We start from the raw sequence: 23,987 nt of genomic DNA on the forward strand, positions 1-23,987 counted from the left end.
ATTGTGATTGCTTGTAGCACTCAAGATTTGCGTGTAGTGTTTTCTCTTTTGGGTGGTGTATCGTAAGCGAAACATTGACAGGTTTACAGGTAGGTTTAAGGGTCATTTGTGAGCTGAAATTTTCAGCCATCATTTCCTCTTTGCAGGTGCCTATGTATGGCTCAATTGTAAGCTAATTTGCGGCACAATTGTGACCTGTTTCTTCAGCTATTTGATAACTGAATTTGGCATTGATTTGCAGCCATATTTTTCAGCCATACACGAACTTGTGGTACTCTACAAGTACAGTTCTTGTTACTCTTGACAGTGGTTGAGTTTTGACTCCCACTTTTACACAAGTTGTGTATGCTATGGTTTTTTGGCACATTGTTCATTCATTTTGGCAGCAGTTTTTCACTTGCGTATGTATGTCATTTGTGGCGCTGTTGAGTGATACTCCGGCTAGAGCAGTTCAGCTCTGTGTATGACTTTGTGAACTGATTCCAGACGAATACATTCCCAAATTGTCCATTTGGGCATTTGTTGTTGTCTCCATTGCAATTTACTGTTGAGTTTTTTGCTCCAGTTTACGGAGGAGACTCTGCCGAAATTTTGCCAGATATGTATGCCTATTGCAAAGGCTAGTGAGCTTGACCATTTGCTCACCTTCTTTACTTGAGACAATGGTTTGCTCTCGGTGGGAGAGTCTTGTGATCTTGAGCATTGTTTGCCATAGTTTTGGCATGGATGTGGAGATGCTTCAGGTTAGAGGCGGTTCTCGCTCACGATCGCGAATGACATGTTGGCACTGCGGCCATGCTGAGCATATTAGGCGTCATTGCTTCAGGCGTATGAGGCAGGGGAAGAGGTAGATGCATGGTGCTACTATGAGGACAAATGCTAGAGAGTATGCATGTGACGGGCATGTCACTTTTGAGTCTAGCTTGCCTTCAGACTACATTGTGTCTTGGGATAGCACATTGTCTACGTGTTTTCTACTAGACGAGCATGTAGTTTTTCACGTGATGCCACATCATGATTTGTTTTGCTCTTTTTCTAGTGGGAGACCTGGTTGTGTGCAATTTGCTCATGGTTCAGCATATGACTTAGAGGGTGTTGGATATGTATGCATGTCTTTACCTAGCGGTGCGTTACTTACGCTACGAGATGTACGTTATGTACCAAGACTCAGCCAGAGTCTCATTTCAGTGCTTCAGTTGCATAGTAGTGGACACTGTGTACCGCTTGGAGAGCGGTCATTTCAGATGCATAGGGGATTACTAATGATAGCCAGAGGTGCTAGGAGTGGTCTAGTATACCCTTTGCATATTTTGGACACACGAGGTGGTGTAGTCTCTGTGTATTTGCAGCCATGTTTGGAGCGAGAGACGAGGTGTGTCTCTTTTCGGATGTGCTGCATAGAGAGCAGGTTGTGCATTTTTCTTGTGGTGACGTTCACGCAAACAGTGGTATCTCTAAGGATGCACATCTTGGTCAGTCATAGGTGAAATCAGTTGAGCCAGAGATTGATGCATTGTTCTATGATGCGTCTGATACATTTGAGGGTGACAGTGTCCTTCAGATAGTTGTGTGTGATTATAGTGGTGCTGATTTTTTGATTTTGCAGTCATTCTCAGCAGATATGCCTTTGCCAGACGATGCTGACATGGTGATGCCAGTCTTCTCGCCACTTATTGGCACATAGCCTTTAGTGGGAGAATGTTAGGTAAAGGCGATGTACCTCACCGTGCTTTGCCCATGTCCATCGGCCAGTGTCTGACCTCCCACATCTATCTCCTTATTCTTTATACATACAAAGAATAAGGAGCTCTCACTTGTTCTCACACTGTGCTCATACAGTGAGATTTGGGAGCTCCACCCCACATCCCTGTGTCGTGCTCTCTCTCTCTCTCTCTCTCTCTCTCTCTCTCTCTCTCTCTCTCTCTCTCTCTCTCTCTCGCACTCTCTCCATCTTCGCTGCACACACGCACGCCTACGATCCTTTCCTTCACAACGGCAAAGCCACTCAAAGGGACATAGGTACGTGTGCATTGGAGGAAAAGAAAGGACCCACCACGAAGATGGGTGACACCCGTGGAACAAAAAGATTTTTGGCTAGCTAATAAGCTATTTGCCTAGCTCAGAGAGGCTGTCATAACCATTTGCCTAGCTAACAAGCTATTCATCATTAGTTGAAGCAAAAAGGTGATTATTTAGTGCAGCTATTACCTCTTGTGAACCCATCGGGTGGAGGCATAATGAAACTAGTCATTTGTAGGTTAGTCTTATCGCCACTTATTGGCACACAACCTTTAGTGGGAGAATGTTAGGTAAAGGCGATGTACCTCACCGTGCTTTGCCCGTGTCTGCCGGCCATGTCTTACTGCCCACATTTATCTCCTTATTCTTTACACATACAAAGAATAAGGAGCTCTCACTCATTCTCACACTGTGCTCATACAGTGAGATTTGGGAGCTCCACCCCACATCCCTGTGTCATGCTCTCTCTCTCTCTCTCTCTCTCTCTCTCTCTCTCTCTCTCTCTCTCTCTCTCTCTCTCTCTCTCTCTCTCTCTCTCTCTATCTTCGCTGCACAAACGCACATCTACGATCCTTTCCTTCACAACGATAAAGCCACTCAAAGGGACATAGGCACGTGTGCATTGGAGGAAAAGAGAGGACCCACCACGAAGATGGGTGACACCCTTGGAACAAAAAGATTTTCGGCTAGCAATAAGCTATTTGCCTAGCTCAGACAGGCTATCATAACCATTTGCCTAGCTAACAAGCTATTCATCATTAGTTGAAGCAAAAAAGTGATTTTTTTAGTGCAGCTATCGCCTCTTGTGAACCAAGCGGGTGGAGGGAGGATAATGAAACGAGGGCTAACATTGCCTTGTCTAAACCCAACCTTAGACCTTGTTGCTATCTTGCAAATACTATTCACTTCATATGCTCCCATGCATGATATCCTATGCCACCATTGTAGTATTGGATGGAGCTACCAAATATGTGTTGTCATAAAATCTAATATCTAAGTAACCCAAATGATTTTCTCATGTTAAATTGATCATTTAATGTGGAAGAATAAACGTGAACAAGAGTTAGAATATAGACATGTGCTAATGGATCTATCTCAACACGGGACCAAAGTCAATGGGTCCAAATGTGAGATGGTATGTCAAAGAGAAATGCTAGCTAATGGTTCTTGAAAGACCTTAGGGTTAGCTTCATTAAAGACCTCCAAAGATTAGTGTTACGAGTCCTTAGACCTAGGACCTTAGGCAAGCTAGGGTTGTGCTTAGGTGGGAACCCGGCCCAAGCTCGAGATGCTTGTCGTGCTTGCTGACTAAGGTGCTTGAGGTGCTTCATGACTAAGGTGCTTAAGGTTCTTCGATGTTTGTCGTCCTTGCTAACTAAAGTGCTTGAGGTGCTTCATGACTAAGGTGCTTAAGGTTCTCCATGACTAAGGTGCTTGAGGGGCTTAAGGTGTTCCAAAAGTCAACAAGGGTCCCTACTTATGAGGGGGCGAGCCCTACAAGTAGGAGCATGAGAGAGAACACACACACACACACACACACACACACACACACACACACACACTCATTCAAGGCAAGCCTAGTTGAAAGAGGCAACAAGGACACATGTCAAGCTCCTCTCCATGTTGCCCTCATAAGGTGCCTAAAGCCTATTGGTTGGCCTTTAAAGTGGTCCAATAAGCTTTTAGCTAATTAAATTAATTGTTTAAGCGTTTATCAAGCCCTCTCTCTCAAAGGGGTAAGAAGGACACTTTTCCTAATGCTAGCATTGTTGCTTGATATGACTAAAGCATGTGATTGGCTAGGCTTGTAGGGGTCCAATCAATTTCATTCTTGAGCTACAAGGAGGGGTCGACCAAGGCAAGTTGGGCGTGCGCTTGGGGGTATCCTCTCTCTCACACACTCACATGTGCTCATTCTCACTTGGTGAAAGTGCAAGAACTCCATCTCCTTCTCCAAGCTTGTTGAGAGGTTGAGAGCCTACACCAACACTCTTGACTATGGAATGAAAATCCAACCAAGAGCCATGCTTCAATGCTAAAGCTTGCCATCTTCTCCATCTTCATTACTATGTTATTATGCTATGTTAAGGAAGAAGAGTGATGATAAGTAAGGAACTATTTCTTTCTTGTAAGAATGTCTTCTTCCTCTTCCCTACCCTCATTTCCTACTAGCTCTCTCCACCTTTGAAGGTGTTTGAGGTCTTGGGACTGAGGCCGGGGACAAGTTAATGCTTTCATTTAGCTAGTTACGGGCATTATTGTGGTGCATGAAGCTCTCTATCTTCATTGCACCATCAAGGTCTCAAGGAACACAAAGCTTGTATTGTACCAAGTCTCTCTTTATGGGAGAAATTATAATACAAAAGCCTTTTGGAGGGGGGACCAGCTCCACATAAATCCGGTCCTCAACGGTTGTCAAGTTCTCTAATTCTCTCTCTTACAAAGTATCGTTCATGCTAAGTTAATTAAGTATAATGGTTATGTTGCTATCTCTAATCAAGTTCACCCTCTATTTTTTCAAATTAGTCTCATAAAATGCTCACTACAGTTCTCTTAATTCCGCTATTTTCAATGTTCCTAGGCCATTTCCATTACGTTGGTATCAGAGCTATTGGTTTCTCTTTTCTTGCTGAAAGGTTGGACATGTTCATTGCAATAGGGTGACTGTGATAGGGATCTATTATCTTGGTTGAAAAGGACTTAGTTTGTGGGAACTGTAGTCTTAATAATGGAGTCTCTCGGGGCTTGCCCTTGGCTTAACCATTATTGAGCTACTAGCAAGCTCAACAGGAACCATAATCAACCGAGCAATGTTAGACCCTCTCCACTATTCTTTGCAATCAAAAGTCTCTAAACCACGGGTATGGCTGCTTGAGAACTAATTTTCAAAGGTAAAGAAGAGTAGCAACTAAGGTTTTTGAGGGTACCAAATCACAAAGTATTTTATACATAAGTCTAATTAGCATGGCTGACAATAATCAAGAGAGTAGAATGAATATTGACAACTTTGATTTTGCACATGAAGGTGCTACTGATGACGTCCCAATGTTTGTTAACTATCTTGTTACTAGGTTGCATGGGCAACCCTGCTTTGCAAGCCGAAGTTACCCAACAACTTCGTGCTTATGGGATTTCCCTACCTCTCCAAGAAGAGAGAGAGCTTAGGAAGCCTCTTGTGGAGACTTCCAAAAGAAGACGCTCTCCAATAAGAGAGGAGGAGGAATCCAATGAACGAGAAAGAAGTGAATCTCCGTATTCCTCTGAAGATGTGGCTCCACGAAGATGGCGGTCTCGACAATCCCCAACTCCCCCCAAGAGGAAGAGATCATCCTATAGTCCTTCTCCTCATCACTCCGAAAGGGAAGAGAGGAAACAAAGGAAGAAAAAGGCAAGAAAGAGGTCACCCTCTTCTCCTTCTTCTTCACCTTCCTCCTCTTCCAACGAAAGCAGCGGTTATTCTCCTAGAGAATACAAGAGGAGAGGACGTCGCAAATCCTACCCTGCTTGGAAAAGGTCCCAAAAACTTAAGAAGCTCAAAGAAGGAGGGCAGAGTATCTCTTTTCTCATCTATGATGGCACCTTTGGAGCTACCGACAAAGTCTTGGCCTTTATCCAGCAATTTGATGCGGCCTTTGGAGGCAAGGGCTTCATAGAGTCCTCCAAGCTACACCATGTAGCTATGCACTTCCAAAAATCTACTCGTTAATGGTGGGCTAGCCTTCGTGGCAATGGCGAGGCCCCAAAGACATGGAAAACTCTACGAGTTTCCATTATGAAGCAATTCCTGGCAAGCGACGCCAAGGATAAAGTGCTCACCGAATGGCAAAGTTTAAAGATGCTCTCCAATGAGTCTATTTATAAATATGTTGACAAATTTTGGGATTTACATCTCAAGGCTACTGTCTTTCAAAGGATAGACTTTGTTAAGCAAAAGCAACAATTTTGTGTGGGACTTGAAGAAATGTCCGAGTATGTCAACTCGATCCCAACGGCCTGGTTCTATCACCAAAGTCATCCACCACACTATGGTCGCATCTCATATCAATTTCCAACAAGGTGCTAAAAGGAATGCCAAGCCCATGGAAAACAAAGATCGAAATGATGCAAAGGGGAAGAACAATGCTCAAAGTTCTTCCAAAGGCAATTTTACCAACAACAACAACAACAAGACCAAGGAGAAAGGAGTTTACAAAGGTAAAAACAAACTCTCTCCTGAAGAGCTAGAGGATTTTTGTAAAGAACACAAATGCTTTAAGTGTGGGGAGCAAGGACATGGCTATCGTTCTTGTCCCAAAAGAAATGCTCGCATTGAAACTCCTAGAGCTTCCATGATTAAAGCTCCAAAAGAGGATTCTCATTGCAAAGGATCATCCCTTTCATACGCTTGGGGGAAGGTGAGGGAGCATGATGCCTTCATCCTATTTGATCCTGGCTCTACTCACAACTTCATATCAACGGAGTTGGCCACTAAGTTGGGCATTCAAGCTTTTGAGATGGGAGATACTGTAACTACCGATGGAGCTTTCAAGGGACAACAAGCCACCATTACTCCCTTGATTGGGAAGTTGAGGCTTCATGTCCAAAGCTATGTCATGGCTCAACTGCATGGTTGCCAACATGAAGTTCCCTAAAAGGAGAATCTACTTCACCTATAGGGAAAAGAGCATGTATATAGATGCTAATGAGTCCGATCATACTATACCACTTGTAAATTCACCTAATTTTGAAAAGTCAATGAAAAGCTCAGTTTCCTCGTACATGATTTTTGTCAAAGAGTCTCTAAACTATGCTAGTGTTTTAACAAAACAAAGTGGTAGGAATCAAGAAAAAAATAGACTTGTCTAATTTTTTAAATAGATTCCAAGACGTATTTATTGATGACATCCATATGGAGTTACCTCCAAAATGAGGGGATGATGACCATATGATAGAGCTTCTACCCGGGAGCTCACCGCCTAATAAACCTCCCTATAGAGTTTCTCAAGCTCAACAAGAGGAGATTAGAGGCAAATGCACGAGCTGGTAGAAAAGGGGATGGTGAGGCCTAGCTCCTCTCCCTTTTGTTCTCCAGTCCTTTTAGTGCAAAAGAAAGATGACACATACCGCATGTGTGTAGACTATCGAGCACTAAACTGTATCACTATCAAAAACAGATTTCCTGTACCGCGGTAGAAGATATGTTTGATATTCTACAAGGTTCGACCTACTATAATAGGATTGACCTTAAAACTAGCTAACATCAAATAAGGGTAGTGAATGAAGATATAGTAAAGACCGCGTTTCGTACAACGTTTAGTCTTTATGAGCATCTAGTCATGCCTTTTGGCTTGACTAATGCGCCGACCACATTCAATCGTTCGATGGAGAATTTTTTTAGATCCCACCGCAAGTTTATTGAAGCATTCTTTGATGATATCATCATCTACTCCAAGTGCTTCAGGAAGGGCATGCCATAGCATATGAGAGCCAAAGGCTCAATACCGATGAACGGGCCTTGGGCATATACGAAAAAGAGCTTTTAGCTGTTCTACATGTCCTAGACACATGGAAGCACTATCTATTGGGGACTCCATTTATTTTGCGAATGGACCACCAAAGTCTCAAGTACTTCATGACACAAACCAAGCTTTTCGACAAGCAAATGAGGTGGGAAAATTATCTTTCGCAGTTTAAATTTCATATTGCTCAAATTGCTGGTAAGCATAATCAAGTGGTGATGCACTATCACAATGACCGAGGGTTAATGCGGTGTCTATAGCAACTCACAATGATCTATCTTCTATGATAGACGAGTACGCTACTGACCATGATTTTAAAGACAAAATGTCAGCCCTTGCCTTAGGGAAGAAAGAGGAACCATTCACCTTGCATGATGGTTATCTTCTCCATAGCAACAGGATATGTGTTATTCACTCCCTTCGTGAGAAAGTCATGTATGAATCCCATGCTCCTCACTATGCGAGGCATCGAAGGATTCAACCTACTCTTCGAAGAGTAGAAACATACTTCTATTGGCCTACCATAAAGTGGACATACAAGAGTATGTATCCAAATGTGTGATATGCCAAAAGACAAAGTATGATAGAGGGAAACAACCTGGATTACTCCAGCCATTGCCAATCCCTAATTTGCCATGGGAGCGTATATCCATGGATTTTATCTTTGGATTACCCAAGTCTATCCATGGGAATATGGGAATATAGACAATAGTCAACATGTTTAGCAAGCAAGCACACTTTATTCCTGTCAAAGACTATTAAGGCACACCAAATGGAAATCCTCTTCATATCTCAGATCTTCAAACACCATGGATTACTAACATTCATCGTGTCAGATAGAGATCATAGAATGACCAATAATTTTTGGAAAGGTCTCTTTGAAAATCTAGGTACAAGATTGAATTTCTCTTCGGCCTATCACCCACAAACGGATGGCCAAAGTGAGATAGCTAATCTTACGATTCTCAATCTACTAAAGACTTATGTTACAAAAGTAGATTAACGCTGACAATGGGAGAAGTACTTACCCCAGAGTATGCGTACAATAATATTATCCATACTACTACGGAAAAGGTACCTTTTGAGATCATAGATGGAAGACCTAAAAGTCCCTTGCTACTTAAAGTACCTGGGAAGATCTTCGCCACCTCTGATGAGTATAGGCATGACCTACAAGAATCTTTTTAAAAGATTAAGGAGGCTATATCCATCTCTCAACAAAGGCAAAAGGCTGATGTTGATAAGCACAAAAGGGCCTTAATGTTCAAGGAAAATGATTGGGTCTTATTCAAGTTTCCCAAGGCTCGATCGAGGCAAACAACGAGCAAAAATCTTACAGGCCATCAAAAGTATTATGCTAAACTAGCAAAAAGATACTATTGTCCTTTTCAAATCTTGAAACCAATCAATGACATGGCTTATCAACTCAAGTTGCCCAACCATTGGCTCATACACAATGCTTTTCATGTGAGCCTACTCAAGCCCTACAAAGGAGAGCCACCAACAAACCCAATTATTGAAGACCCCCAGAAATCGAAAACCAAGAAGAGGTGCTACAACCCAAAGCTATCCTTCGACATGAGGACAAGGTACTCCGACATGGTAAGATTATCGATGATATCTTACTAAGTTCAAAAGTTATTCTTTTGAAGATGCTAGATGGATGCAAGGAATACAGCTTAAGGATAATATGAACCTTGTCAATGCTTACAATGCTACATTAGAGTAAGCAAATGTAAATGTTTCTTTTAAATGATCATTATTTTTGTCTTATAAGACTAATTCTCTTTTTATTGTGCACAAATTTAAGTAGTATGCATGCTTAGAATCATGTTTGTGTTGACGACGTCTCTCAAACACTAAGTAGAAATTGTCACTCTCTTTGGAACTATGATATCGACTAAAGAGCAGACATGCTTGCGGCAGCTAACTCTCCCAAGCCCCAAATGGATTAGTCATCCATCTTGGAATGATGTCGTATGGTAAAAAGGGATCCTCTACCCGCTAAGAAACATAGACTAATGACTAATGCTTTATCTCTTCTACCTCATAGTCGAGGACGGCTATGATTTCAAGAGAGAGGTAATGTCATAAAATCTAATATCTAACTAATCCAAATGATTTTCTCATATTAAATTGATCATTTAATGTGGGAGAATAAACGCGAACAAGAGTTAGAATATAGACATGTGCTTATGGATCTATCTCAACACGGGGTCAAAGTCAATGGGTCCAAATGCGAGATGGTCTGTCAAAGAGCAATGCTAGCTAATGGAGCTTGAAAGACCTTAGGGTTATCTTCATTAAAGACCTCCAAAGGTTAGTGTTAAAAGTCCTTAGACCTAGGACCTTAGGCAAGCTAGGGCTGTGCTTGAAGTGGGACCCCGGCCCAAGCTTGAGGTGCTTGTTGACTAAGGCTTTATGGGTGAAATTATAATACAAAAGCCTTTTGAAGGGGGGACCGGCTCCACATAAATCCGGTCCTCAACTGTTGTCAAGTTCTCTAATTCTCTCTCTTACAAAGTATTGTTTATGCCAAGTTAATTAAGTATAATGGTTATGTTGCTATCTCTAATCAAGTTCACCCTCTATTTTCTCAAAGTAGTCTCATAAAAATGCTCATTACAATTCTCTTAATTCTGCTATTTTCAATGTTCCTAGGCCATTTCCATTACATTGGTATCAGAGCTATTGGTTTCTCTTTTCTTGCTTAAAAAGAGAGATCCTTAAGTTGTCCATGAAAGATTGGATTTGTTCATTGCAATAGGGTAAGTGGGACAGGGATCTATTATCTTGGTTGAAAAGGACTTAGTTCGTGGGAACTATAGTCTTAATACTGGAGTCTCTCGGGGCTTGCCTTTGGCTTTGGCTTAACCATTATTGAGCTATTAGCAAGCTCAACAAGAACCATAATCAACCGAGCAATGTTAAACCCTCTCCACTATTCTTTGCAATCAACAGTCTCTAAACCACGGGTGTAGCTGCTTGAGAACTAATTTTTAGTGTGGTAAAGAAGAGTAGCAACTAAGGTTTTTGAGGGCTCCATACCTCGATCATTTACACATTATGTGCTATTCTCATGTATCATTTATCCATGCACGTAGGTGATTCGATGTGTCTCATAGATTGATCATATCAGTTGCTTGTGTGTGTGTGTGTCTGTTGACACTTTTGAACTGGCCAAAAGTTATGTGTGGGACGTTAATAGTCAATAAATGTGGCATGTGAAACCATTTGGATTTGGTTCCGATACCCTTCTTTGTGATGAGCAGTGAAATGCTGGTATGGACACATAGAAGTTTAAAAGGCGATTTGCGCCCATGAAGTTCGTCGTTAGGGTTACGACAGCTGTAGCACACGACTGAAGCTGGGCATGGCGTTCTGGGGTACGCCTTAATTTCGTCACTCTGGGAGGTTCGGTGTTGTGTGTGTGTGTGTGTGTGTGTGAGAGAGAGAGAGAGAGAGAGAGAGAGAGCGAGAGAGAGCTAGCTAGCTATGGGTTGATGGTTTTGTGTGCAGGCGTAGAAGTGAAGCCAAGGAAATCATATACGCTGAAGTTTAGTGACTTTCAGGCTCCCAGGCTTCATCTTTCACAGGTTTTCTTCATCCCCCTCTTGCTCATTGTTTGAGACCTGCAGGTATCTAGCGCATATGTACTGCTTTTTAATAGCACACATGACTTTGCTTAGCTCCTATGCTGCAGGCCACATTGGGCAATCGAAAGTCTGACGACAGAACCATCGTGAGGTGTAGTGTGGCCGAATCACCCTTCGTCTACGTGTGCTCTCTTCTCCCTGGAGTTGCTGAAACTTGCACACTTGATCTCTTCTTTGATGATGATGTCACCTTTTCTGTTAAAGGTTCCTCAAGTGTCCACCTGGTAGGCTACTTTGATGGAGTATTTGATGGCAACGAATCTGGTGAAGACGTAGAAGATGATGGGTATTCAGACGAGGAAGAAGAGGAAGAAGAAGAGAGTGATTCGTATCCTCAGTGTCATGTGTGAGGGTGTGATTGCTTGACCTTGACCTCAGTAAGGTATGGCAGAGCTGTCCAAAGATGAATGGATTGGACTCAACTTGCTGTTTGTGCATTTATGCTGCATGAATGGAGCAACGAGGATCATAGGCTCATATGACCAGTGCATTCACTTTCTGTTTCCTATGCCAATATGAAGGTTTTGAGAATTACTGCAATGAGATTTTCCTGTTTCCTTTAACTCTCTTCTGTATGGATAGTTTTATTGTTTCTGACGATGATGATTATGACGACGAAGACGATGACGATGACGATTGGTTTGGCAAGGAGGATGATACCAGAGTTCCCAACACTGGAGGTATGTGAAACAAGTTTAATATATCAGCTCATGAGGAAATACACACACAATAGCTGCAAGCTCTTCTTCCACATTTGAAACGAGGAAGTTATTGTGGTATGAACGGGTGATGTGAGCTTGAATTGGTAGGTGCTAGGAGTGGATTTTGGGTCTCACTTGTTGTGTGTACGGTGGGCCATTTTAAATATAATGGTCTTCTCGTGGTTCTTAGTCACTATCGAGGAACTACCCGATGACACCGAAGTGCCTGGGAAAAGCCTTGTTCCTGTGAAGAAGGTTGCCAAACACTCCGAAAAAAATGGGCCTGCTGATGTGACACCAGCTGGTAAAACTAGTAATTCAAAGCAAACTGCAGTTCAGTCTAAGCAGGACAACAGCAGTGAGGATGAGGACGGCTTTCGTGTCAAACGTCACAAAAAACAAGAAGTGGCTGTTGTTGATGTAGTGGCCAACGAAAAGAAACCTCAGAAGCAAGTAGATGGTGGTAGTGCTGCTGCAGGTGAATCTATTTGTGATGGCAGTGGTCGTAAGAGAAAACAAAAAGAGGCCAGTAATGAGCCACATTTTAAGAAAAAGTGAGTCACTCTTTCAAGCGCTCGTTAAGGTATTTTCATAACCACCCTATCTTGTAAAGCTGCATTCGTGACTTGAAAGTATCGTGCAGGTCAGCAGACGTGCAAGTGGAGACTCCACAACATAAGGCTGTGGTAGCAGAAGAGCACGAGATGGATACAGACTCCCAGAAGTCTAAGAAGAAAAAAAAGAAAAAGAAAAAAGGGAAAGATGCTTCAGAGGATATTTCTGTGTCACCCGCAGCTCAGGCAAATGGATCAACACTGACACCAATCAAGCAGGCTGATGTGCAAACGATTGAATTGAAAAAGGATGATCCCAATATTGTGGACAGTAACGAGAAAGGTGCTGTAAGAAAGCACCCTAATGGGCTCGAGATTGGTAACATCAAAATGGGAAAGCCGGATGGGAAGCAGGCAACACCGGGAAAGAAGGTGAGTCAGACTTTTTTTTTTGGTGCAATATTAATGAGCACAACTGATTGTTGTTTAGTGGCTGCTTGAAACCAGCGTTTTAACATCCTTGGAATGAATGCATTCCACAGATTGGCATGATCTATACCGGTCGCCTACGATCAAATGAGAAAATTTTTGATTCTAATGTTGGTAAAAAGCCTTTTCTTTTCAGACTAGGTGAGTTGGTAGTTGACGTTTCTGGTACATTAATTTTTTCACTATTAAGCATGGTAAAGTTTCTGATTTTGGTTTTTGGAGGTGAGTTCAGGTGTAGGCGAGGTCATTAAAGGATGGGATATTGGCGTCAACGGTAGGTTTTATAGCACTTTCTTGTAAATTGTGGCTCACGTGGATCAATCATCGTGTGGAGTCTGAATGATAATATCAATGTTATGGGTGTAGGAATGCGAGTTGGGGACAAAAGGCGTCTGGTTATTCCTCCTGAGATGGGGTAATTATTTATGTTAATAGTGGCTTATATGGTGACAATTTTTTTTTCTTGCAGGCGTAAGGGTGTTTTGTTCTGTTGTAGGTATGGGTCTAAAGGAGTTCCGGGCATTCCTCCAAACTCTTGGCTTAAGTTTGATGTTGAGCTGGTGGAAGTCAAGTGAGGAGTTTTTGGCCTTATCACATCCAACGAAGAGTTTTGTATATATATGCGGCTTTAGCTTTTCTTTTTGTCCACTGTGCTGTCATGTGATTTGTTACAAGCTACAGATCTTGTAATCCGAAAGTTTAACGATCGCTTTTGTACTATGTCAGTGAAAGAAAATATCCTCAAATGGAAGTTTCTTAGCACCAGATGGGCTAGCTTGTCGACAGCCTTAATATTTGAAAATTACAAGGTTGCATGTTGATAATACTAGATACGAACTAGTGAAATCTTAGTAAGTTGTATGCAAATATGCACTAGTGACTAACCTAATAACTCTAGTGTGTCGTGCCCTGAGGCTGGTACTGTTGTTCCATGTTTCAATCCAGGGCAAGCATTTCACACACTTGGAAATGGTGGACTAGTGAAATCTTTGTAAGTTGTATGCAAATATGCACTAGTGACTAACCTAATAACACTAGTGTGTCATGCCCTGAGGCTGGTAATGTTGTTCCATGTTTCAATCCAGGGCAAGCATTTCACACACTTGGAAATGGTGGAGTGCCAAGACAAGGGCAACCCCTTAGGGAGTGGGCAGTTAAAAGGATATTTTTAGGTAGAAGGCCTACAAATATGCAGGTGGGTAGGTCCTGTGGGAGGCACCCCCCTAGGGAGTGGGCAGTTCAAGGGATATTTATAGGCGAAGGCCTACAAATGTGCAGGTGGGTTGAGATCAGCCAAGCTCATACCTATTGGGATCTTAGGGAGATGGCTCAGTGGAGCTCGGAGAAGTGACATAATCACCTTGAACAACTTTAAAGAAAAAGAAGTTTGCCTTTGTTAAGTGGTTCTTTAGAAAATTATAATCTGAACTGTTGAAGTGTCTACATAGAGTGACAACTGGTATACTTTCAATGTCTCATAGCCAGGAAGGCTGCCTTTTTTGAAGGGGAGTGGTGTGGTTGCTGTTTAGTGCAGCAACAAGAGAGATGCTCCAAAATCAGGAGCTACCAGTGAGAAGAATACTACGAGTTTTTAACATTGCAGAAACAATTCCAAGAGGTCTTAAAAGATCAGTCTGATAAGTCTTGAACTGAATACTTATAAATCAAGAGGGAATTGGGATAACCAATTTACCACACTTATGTTTGCAATTGAAGGAACATATGCTAGTGCGACTCGTGTCTTGACTCCTGCCATGAAGTTTATAGAGTACTCTTGAGGTAGGTAGTGTGCAACCTGTTGCTTTAAGCACATAGATGACTAGTCATCTTTATTTGTAATCATCAGGTGTTGTCGGATTAACATGAAGTTTATAGATTACTCGAGGAGTGAACGTGCAAACATTGTGGGTAATGGACAGCTTTTGGCAGTGAGGTAGTTTCAGTTTTTGCATCATAATGAAATGGATTTTCCAGGACATATTTTCACTGACTGACAAATTATATTGAGGCACAGTGTCCTTCCATGAAATGGATTTTCTAGGACATGTTTTCACTGACCGACAAATTATATTGAGGCAGAGTGTTTGGAAGGACAGTGCTGAGTATTAAAATTGGGTGGAGTTGAGCGTCCCCTCTTAAGAGGCAGCTCCTCACATCAAAATTTGAGATGGTTAAAAAGGTATAGCTTAGTTGGTTGAGCCTTTGTGATATAATACAAAGGTAGACGATTCGAGGCTCATGGACTATGATGTAACCTCAAGGTAGAGGGCTTGAGGCATATGGACTATGATGTAACCTCAAGGTAGAGGGTTCGAGGCTTTCCAAATTGAGTTTGGTGGGTGCTACCCCATTGGAGAAGTTCCCATGCTATGGTCCTTGGTTGGTACGAGGTTCAACAAATGTACAGTTGTGAATACATGGAAAAGTATAGGGTATTCCTTGCTCCGTTCCTCTGCGGAGATGGTATTTCAAAAAAAAAAAAAAAGTATGGCTAAAGGGGGCATTCAAAGCTCACACTATTTGTCCCCCTTGGAAGATTAGGATGCACAACCTTTTCTTGAGTGGAATCTCATATGATAGTAAATGACATGATTGTGGGACTTAAGAATACCACACTTATTTCACACCTCTATATTTGAGAGAAAAAAGGTGGGACTCATTACTCTCCAAAACTTGATATGCGTGATACAACATAGCCTTTTGTGTTGTGTCATGCTCACACTTGTGTTGCAGAGATGGGTGTAGCATGCTTATGATTTGGATACTAGTATCAATGAATATGATATCTTATCCTTAAAAGATTTTGTCAACAAAGTGACCTTCAATGAAGTTTAATGGCATGTGATACATGGTTTCATTTGAGGACATTTTGTACAAGTATTTGGTGCTCTACTTTCAACACATAGGTAGAGAGTCAAGTTCAAGAAGTTACATCTAACAACAAAGTTTTATATGGGGACACAAAGTCCTTAAGGAAGAAAGAAAGTAGAAGGATAACTTTGTAGAAGCTCATTCTTTAAGAATGGCAGCCAATTAAGAGCTCGATGCAAGTTCAAAGTAAGGTCACTCTACCCTATGACAAACTATAAGGTGAGAATTACAAGACCGATGGTCAATTGTGAATTAGGAATTGTCGATACATTTGTGGAAAAAGAAAGATTATGGACTTGGAAACAAGTTTATGGGTAGATTGCCGACTCAATAATAGCGAACGTCTTGAGCAAGTGTTGTATAATCTTTGGAGGTCTCCCTTGGCTAGTGATTTAAGGGTCTCTAAACATAGGTAGATGACAATTACCTAAGAGGGGACAACAAAATATTGTGTGGCACAACGAACCTAAGAGGTTACACTATAGACTCATGAGGTAATAACGAGCTTTGAAAGATTGTATAATTTTCTACAATCCTTGGAGGTTTGGCTTGCCACAATAATTGTATCAAAATGAATCCGAAAGGTAGAATTTTTCCATTCAAGATACAAAAGTTCACAATAGTAAACTTAATAAAGAATATAGGTGTTTACACTAATAGAGTCATGAGGTAATAACAAGCTCTCAAACGAGAACTCATATGACAAGTGTAAAAGGAGTTCAAAGGTTGGCTCGTTGAAGGAGAGTTATTTTACCTTATGGTTTTCTCTGCTTAGGGGTCCTAGGATGTTTATGATTGCTTAAATTTGTTTCAAAAAGAGGCAATGTCATGTCATCTATAGCATTGGGACCATCAAGCACATATAACATGTGTGGATAGGACACATTGTATGTAGATCTCGGGGATGGAGTCTACACGGGATTTGAGGAAGCTTTAATGGTCACAAGGGGTGTGTAGCTCACCACTTCGTAGGCTTGGGTTATGTTTGTCCAAGTGTGGTCAGCAGGCCAAGATTATATAATGGTGAGACCCTATGGTTGTGTGGACAGTTCTAGGTAGTGCTCCTACGCTAAAGAGCTCTTAAAGGGAGAGCTGTTCTTTGAGGTTTTTGTGAGAGGTGTACGATGCTTATATGACATGCTTCTTGCTTGAATTCTATAAAGCAAAGTTGCCATTACATAATATTATATTGGTTCTCTCTTGATGGTCTTATATTAATCTATGGGTATGCAAAGCTAGATTCAATATTAACATTACACGTGTGCCCGTTTTTGAAAGTTTACTAGGGGTTGACTTGATACACTTTTGGGCTTAGCCATTGATGGTGATCTGCCACTTCAAACCAATTTGGCTTCTTGATTTGTGCATATAGGTGCTATGAACTTTTGATGTGTTTTGTGCACTTGTGTATGGTTATGTGCACCATTTGTTTGTATGTTTGAGTTGGTATGTTGATGCTAACTTGATGTGCATAATCTCTCTCTCTCTCTCTCTCTCTCTCTCTCTCTCTCTCTCTCTCTCTCTCTCTCTCGTGCGCGTGTGCGTGCGCACACACCCACACACACCCACACACACGCATGAGTGCCACACACACAAATTGTTCATGAACAAAGTAATAACTCGTATCGCCTTATATTGATTAAGGACACCAAGTTAGGGAGTTGAATCACTTGCAATGTCCTGCTATGTTACAATCAAAATACTCCCCCCCACTAACGACTACAAAATACCCACCTTGGCGCTATTATCTAGCTAAGGTCAAAGCTCTAGATATATGGAGTTTGTCTATTTTTTCAAAAAAATGATAGATAGTTTCTAGTTGATTTTTTTAATAAAAATTTTTAATGTTTTTTTTTTTAAAAAGGGGGTAAATTTCAAAGTTTTTTTTCCTGCCTAGAACAAACCTTTCATGGAGAAACATAGCCTTGGTTTCGTTCCTACTGCCATGAACTCTGAGCTTGGAGTGAAATACACACACTTTATCTCCAGGGTACATCCAACACTTAAGACATACATACACATACTCACTATCTTTATTTTTTTGACTCCTGACTACCATTTCGAGTAAAAGGGTTAGCTCTCCTTACCTCAAAAGGTAAAGGCTACTTTTACTAGCGGGGCTTCTTGCGTAAACGGCCTTATTATTTTTTTACCGTGTTTTGACAGTAGGTCGAATCCTCAAAAGGTCCAAAAGTAAGCCGGACAATCAACAATACACATGTTCTCAGTACCGTTTGTCTATAAGACTTTCAATACGACTACTCTCATGGCAAAGAAACTTCGATGCATCATCCTCTTAGGTGGAAGGTTTTTTCATTAAGGGTTTTTTTCCTCCTTAGGATCCAAAGATAAAAGAACTCATTTTATTTTTTCTATTAGATTTTCACATTAAACTTGTTTTGTTAGTAATTTTATACTTTTCTACATAAAAAATAAGTATCATCACTCGTTGCAATTACTGAATTGGCACTTTAGAGATATTTCTATCTGCATAAAACTACCAATAATTACAAGTGCAGTACAAAAATATAGTTATATGTCATCGCGTATTATTAACCATATAATGCTAAAGGGTAAAAATGAATCTTAAGAGATTGTAAGGTGCAAAGGAGGTAACTTTCCCTTGAACATAGTATCAAGCATCGTCCTTTTTTTCAATGCTAATATGCATGTGTTTAACTTCCTTTTTCATAACGATACAAACTAATGTCAATTTAAGTTTGTAATCTACTAAACAATATGTTGTAAGTAAATTCTATGTTCAAAGTTCCATGACTTTGAATGTAGAACTTATTCTTAATCTTCATTTAGTTTTTTATTGTGCTTAGAAACTCTATTCCAACTCCTTTTCCAAGAATAGTTATGTCCGCTAAAAATCTTGGCATCCACTCACCTTCAAGTCCAGAGGAATTACTCATGGTTAGTGTTTCCATACATAGATTTAGACAAAATCTTTTGTATGTATAGAACATATTTGTTTGCTTGGATTAGAGGGACATGGATGACAACTGTGGATCCGTCCTATATCTGTATTTCATGTTTAAACAAAATTGATAATGATTTTTTTGTTTGCATGATGGTTGCACGTAAGGATCTGATTTCTTTTATCTTTGAATTAAAATGCTGCTCGATCAATTTTTACAGGGAAACTTCTATTGTTGCTATTTCATTTTTACTTCTTAGATGTAATAAAACATCAAAATTCTATTTCAAATGTACATATGTTTAAGAAAAAAATTGTATGTACTCACTTTTATTCATCTTTGTCAATTCTCTTTTTGAATATATGTTCAAATTGTGAATAAGGTATACAAATTAACACTCCAAAACAAACACACACACACACACACACACACACACACACACACACACACACACACACACGTGTAGGCACACTTGCGTAAATTGATTTGTCAATTTATGACATGGAGATACATAAAAATTAGATTATTAGGTTTTGACCTAGTTGTCTAATTGGGATACATACACACAATCGTAATATCCTTGGATTGATTGGTTTAAAGGTTGCATTTATTACCATCTTAATTTTTTCGTTCACTTTTTTAGAATTTAAGTCCTTTCTTGTTTGCCACTACCCTCCATAGTTAGGTCGAGTTTGATTAAGAGCTCCTTGCACTGAATTATGGTCGAATTTTGCACTTAATGCGTCTTCAATTAATTTCAATAAATTTCTTTTCTTCTTCCATTGGATACATAAACTTAAAGCCACACTCACAAGCTACCCGCAGATCTCTCAAGCACATCAATCTGAGCTCAAGAGCTTCCTCATCCCTATGCCCAATTTTTATACTTAAAATAGGTGTGTGTGTGTGTGTGTGTTCCGGTGGGTGCAGCCCTACAAAAATGAGCAAAAATATATTCTTTTGGAGTTTTCCTCACGTGGAGCCCATTGGGCCCCTTGGCCTAGCACAAATACCATAAATTGGTGTGGACGTGGTGGCTTACGAGTTTAAGATCCTCTTTTGATCGCGGGGGGTGGGTGGAACTCAAACCTAGCGGAAAACTACATCGAATTAGCTGGTTGGGTCCGTAAGAGGCCAATCACGCGCACAAAGGAAGGCCTTTTGAGCCTGCAAGGTGCCTTGCCCGCTGCCTGGAGGCTTCCCGCGCATGCTCGCCTTACCCGGAAGTGCTGCCCGCTTGCCCCGGCATGCTTGCTCTACCCCCGCCTACTTGAGGCGCTGCTCGATTGCCCGTCCTGACCCTGCCTTCCCGGAAGTGCCCTGCCCTGCCCCGTTGCCGGATCCCCTTTGGCATTGCCTCAAACCCTACCAAGGGGTGATCCCGCGACCTAAGATCCTCAAAGCTCCAACACCTTTAGAAGTGCTATCCCACGAGCCATCACAACTTTTCACCTTGATAAGGGGCTCGTCCCACTGCACCAATGATCCAAGCTCTTGTAAGGGGCAATCCCACATTGCGTAGCAATAGCCCACAAGTTTTTAACCAATCCCAAAGAGCTTCAATTATAAACTTCAAAAGGGAACTTCAACAAGGAGCTTCAAACTTATCTTCAAGCTATCCACAGCTTTGTAGTCCACATCAACAGCTTGGCTAAGCGTCAAAGAAAATCTCCAAAGCATCACCAAGCCAATCAAAGAAGATAAAACTTTTTTTGTGAAGGGTGACTTCACGCTAGCGAAGAGGTACTTCACATTGAAGGAAAATTTTTAAAGAACATATTAAAATTGAAAACCTTGCAGCCAAGCACAATAATCTGAAAACAAATTTTCTATCATTTCCAAGGGATATTTGTGCTTGTGTAAAGAGGTAGACACTGGCTAGGAGAGTCTCCTCAGCTAAGACCAATGGGAGGGAAGGGAATCGAAAATTACAACAAGGAAGGATTTCACACCTGGAAAAAAACGTTAAGGGGTTACCTAATGAAAAATTTTTAATGGTTTTTTAATCAACACATCCCTAGAACAACAAGCCAAACCCAATGGAGTACATACTAGGGTATCTACACTCATAGCAAGTGCATAGAATTTTTCCAAAGACGAACAAGCGTTAGGAATCATCATCACTTCCTTGCATGACAACTATGTGCATTTCATAGATGAATGTAAGCATGCACATGAAGCCTGGCATGTCCTAGAAAGAAATTTTGGAGCAAGGGACAAAAGAAGTAAAGTTAGTCTCAAAAGACAACTTTACAAGATCGCTACGATTGAAGGGGAGGACATTGCTAGCCTAGTAAATAGGCTTAAGAGCATTGTCGCGTAGCTCACTTGCATCCAAGTCAAAGTACCAGAAGACAACAAAGTGGCCGTACTATTAAGTGGACTTCCACCTTCTTATGACCACTTAGTCACAATTCTTGAAGAAAAAGAACCGGCTCCACCTTTGCAATATGTCATCAACTCAATCCAAGCAGAAGAAAGAAACAAAAAGATTCATTAACATCATCAACATGGGCTTTTGTCATGATATCCTCAAGGGGAAGATATTCACCATCAACATCATCAATTGGAAGAAAGTGTTATGGATGTGGAAGAATGGAACACGTAGCGAAAGACTGCTACAAAAACAAACCTTGCAACAAATGCGGTAAGAAGGGATACCCTAATTCTTGTAGCTACTCAAATGGAGGCAGTAGCAGTGGAGAAAGAAGCAGTAGTAGAAGCAACAACAGAAGCTACGAAGGAAAGAGACCTAACAAAGGATCATCTCACATGGTAGAGAATGAAGAAGAAGACAAAGGCAAGGATAACCTTGTCTTCTATGACGACATACTTTAAAGATGCAGCCTCTCTACTTGTAAGGGAGGAATCTTATTTTTATGTGCAGATATTATCATCATGTGTGGATTTTACCATCCTGTGTGGATACCTACTCATCATCATCATCATCATCATCATCATCATCATCATCATCCTGTGTGGATACCTACTCATCATCATGTGTGGATATTGCATCTTTAGTGTTTGTCTTAGTCCAAACCTCAAGGGGAAGATTGTAAAGTGTGAGCTTTGTCCTAAAGTCTGAGTGAAGGAGAGAAGAGGAGGAATTATCCCACATGTAATGGAGTCAAGATGTAGAGCTACTTAAAACTCACTTCATGAATAAACAACACATTTCAAGTTTGCACTACATGCTTGTCTATGGTGAGCCTGTGCTAAGCTAAGTCAATACTCAAGGTTGTGTTTATGAATCCAAGCTAATTCTATCTTGGAACCTAAGTGATAATCTTGCTTACACACACACACACACACACACACACACACACACACACACACACACACACACACACACACTCACACACTTGCACTATGTTTCTCTTTCATCCACCCTAGCTAGCACGATCCCATTCCTAACAACATCCATAGATGAGCTTTAGAGTTCATCCACACGAGTACTTTTCTCGTTAACTGGCTATGAACATTAGTGTTCCTTGGCTCAACGTAAACCCTTCAATTTGTGATACACTCCCAATTTTCAAGTGAGGATTACTAGGAGGATGAAGCAATATTTATGACTCCATGATCATTTGTGGGTTAGGATCGTATGCATGGTGGGTCCCTTAGATTTTCTCTTTGTAATATGTGTGTAGGGGCATTATGGCATCCTTTTGTGGGTATTGGACTTGGTATACATACCTCACAACTTCCTGGTTGTCATTTGGCAGTGGCAATCGGTACCCCAACATTGTTCTCAATATTTCAACTCCTAGTTGAATTCATTGGTCGAGAAGCATATCTTGGTGATGGTGGTGCTGGACTATTATGCTAATACTAAGGATTCAATGGTGGATTTGGTTGGTACTATAGGCTAGGCTGATAAGGAATTTTCCTAGGTTGACCCTTGTTGTCATAACATTCCTCAATGGTATGATTTGTCCACTTATTCTCAATGGCACACCACTTTTGTAGGATTATCTCCTTCACATGTCACGAAATGTCTCAACGGTGGTTGATGGTGGACTCACTGAACGGGTGTCCTTGACTAGACACTTAGTTGCACATCACATTTGTACTCTATTTTTTTTAAAAACTAGTATATCTACACTGTGTGTAAATCCTGATTGCAGAGTAGCAAGTCGATTCCCTAAGTTGTAATTCTATCATGATATGTGTAGATGCCCATGTGAGTTGACCATTGGCCATTTAGAGAGCCCTAGGTATAAAATTCAATAACCTTAATGTGAAAGGAGGGATTATCTTTTAGAGGAAGAAAGAGCTCTATTGTACGTACACTCAAGTAGCCAAACTGCTCCAACTTGTAATCAATTTTTCTAATGACTGAGTAATCTGTTTTCAATTTTGAAACTTTCATCGTGCTCCTCTTTCCATGCTCTTTCAATTAAGTGAAAGCATTCTCAATTTTGTTGAGGTTCGTAACTATGCGTCTGTGAGCCTTAATTGCAGATTTGAGTGCTTAAATTATTGTCTTTTAACATTTGGGCCATAAGAGAGTGTCTGTAGACAATAGGGCAACCCTTTTGGATAGTTTTATTTCACTTTTTAAGACCTTGATCATGACGTACCGTGATTTGGGTACCTTACCGGATTGAGACCAGACTTGGTCGACCCTAGGCCTTGTAGACCTCCTCCTAAAGTTTCATTGTATTTTACGGCCCATTCAAGTGCCAAAATGGTGTGATGATTGAGAGCAGTGAGAAAGGAAATAGACATATTTTTTGATAATTGAGTGTTGATTTTCTTGTTGAGTTGATGCATTTACTTTTTAGGTTCACTGCTTGAGGACTAATAACCTGAAAGAGTCTTCTGCCCCATTTAAATCGCTTCCCGGTGTATTGACATTATGTTAGTGCCAGATAGCTATGCTATAGACGTCCGATCATGGAAATCCACTAACATTGGTGTCGTTTTTGGGTAATGATCCTTAGATGGTGAGTGACCTAGTGCGTATTTAGAGCGTTATTTTCCAAAGATTTGTCTTTTCATTCCATTTACACTTTAGCAGTGAAGTAGCTAGACACAAGGTTTAGTGCTTGGTAGAGTCTAGAAGTCAAGGACTTGCTAGATCTATTGTCGAGAGTTGTGAATGAGATATTTGCATTGTTTTGTTTCTTTTTCTTCATAGGTTCATTTCAGTACTTAGGAGTAGGGCAAGTAGAAACTACTATCATCAAATTTGGACTGAAAGATCAGGGTAAAAACTATTGAAAACCATATTTTGGGAAAAACGACCATAAACTCTAGAAATGTGGAAAGT

General features: G+C 40.9%; 1 protein-coding gene across 1 annotated transcript; it reads left to right on the top strand.

Moving 5' to 3' along the window:
* Positions 1 to 10,764: 10,764 nt before the first annotated feature.
* Positions 10,765 to 13,682, top strand: LOC147442490 (peptidyl-prolyl cis-trans isomerase FKBP53-like). The gene is made up of 10 exons (XM_086528652.1): positions 10,765 to 10,903; positions 11,037 to 11,113; positions 11,221 to 11,501; positions 11,756 to 11,853; positions 12,065 to 12,428; positions 12,518 to 12,860; positions 12,971 to 13,058; positions 13,150 to 13,191; positions 13,284 to 13,332; positions 13,414 to 13,682. Exons 1-10 carry the CDS (start codon positions 10,891 to 10,893, stop codon positions 13,490 to 13,492), a joined length of 1,434 nt encoding a protein of 477 aa, XP_086384778.1. The 5' UTR covers positions 10,765 to 10,890; the 3' UTR covers positions 13,493 to 13,682.
* The last annotated feature ends 10,305 nt before the right edge of the window (positions 13,683 to 23,987 follow it).

Source organism: Adiantum capillus-veneris, chromosome 14, assembly GCF_014529385.1.
Source record: "Adiantum capillus-veneris isolate H3 chromosome 14, ASM1452938v2, whole genome shotgun sequence".
NCBI classification, from domain to species: Eukaryota; Viridiplantae; Streptophyta; class Polypodiopsida; order Polypodiales; family Pteridaceae; genus Adiantum; species Adiantum capillus-veneris.

Bases quoted from the DNA above. Each gene is read 5' to 3' on its own strand.
- LOC147442490 (XM_086528652.1), top strand. The intron at 11,114-11,220 runs GTTTTCTTCATC...CCTATGCTGCAG, and splicing joins CCAGGCTTCATCTTTCACAG to GCCACATTGGGCAATCGAAA. The intron at 13,333-13,413 runs GTAATTATTTAT...GTTCTGTTGTAG, and splicing joins GTTATTCCTCCTGAGATGGG to GTATGGGTCTAAAGGAGTTC.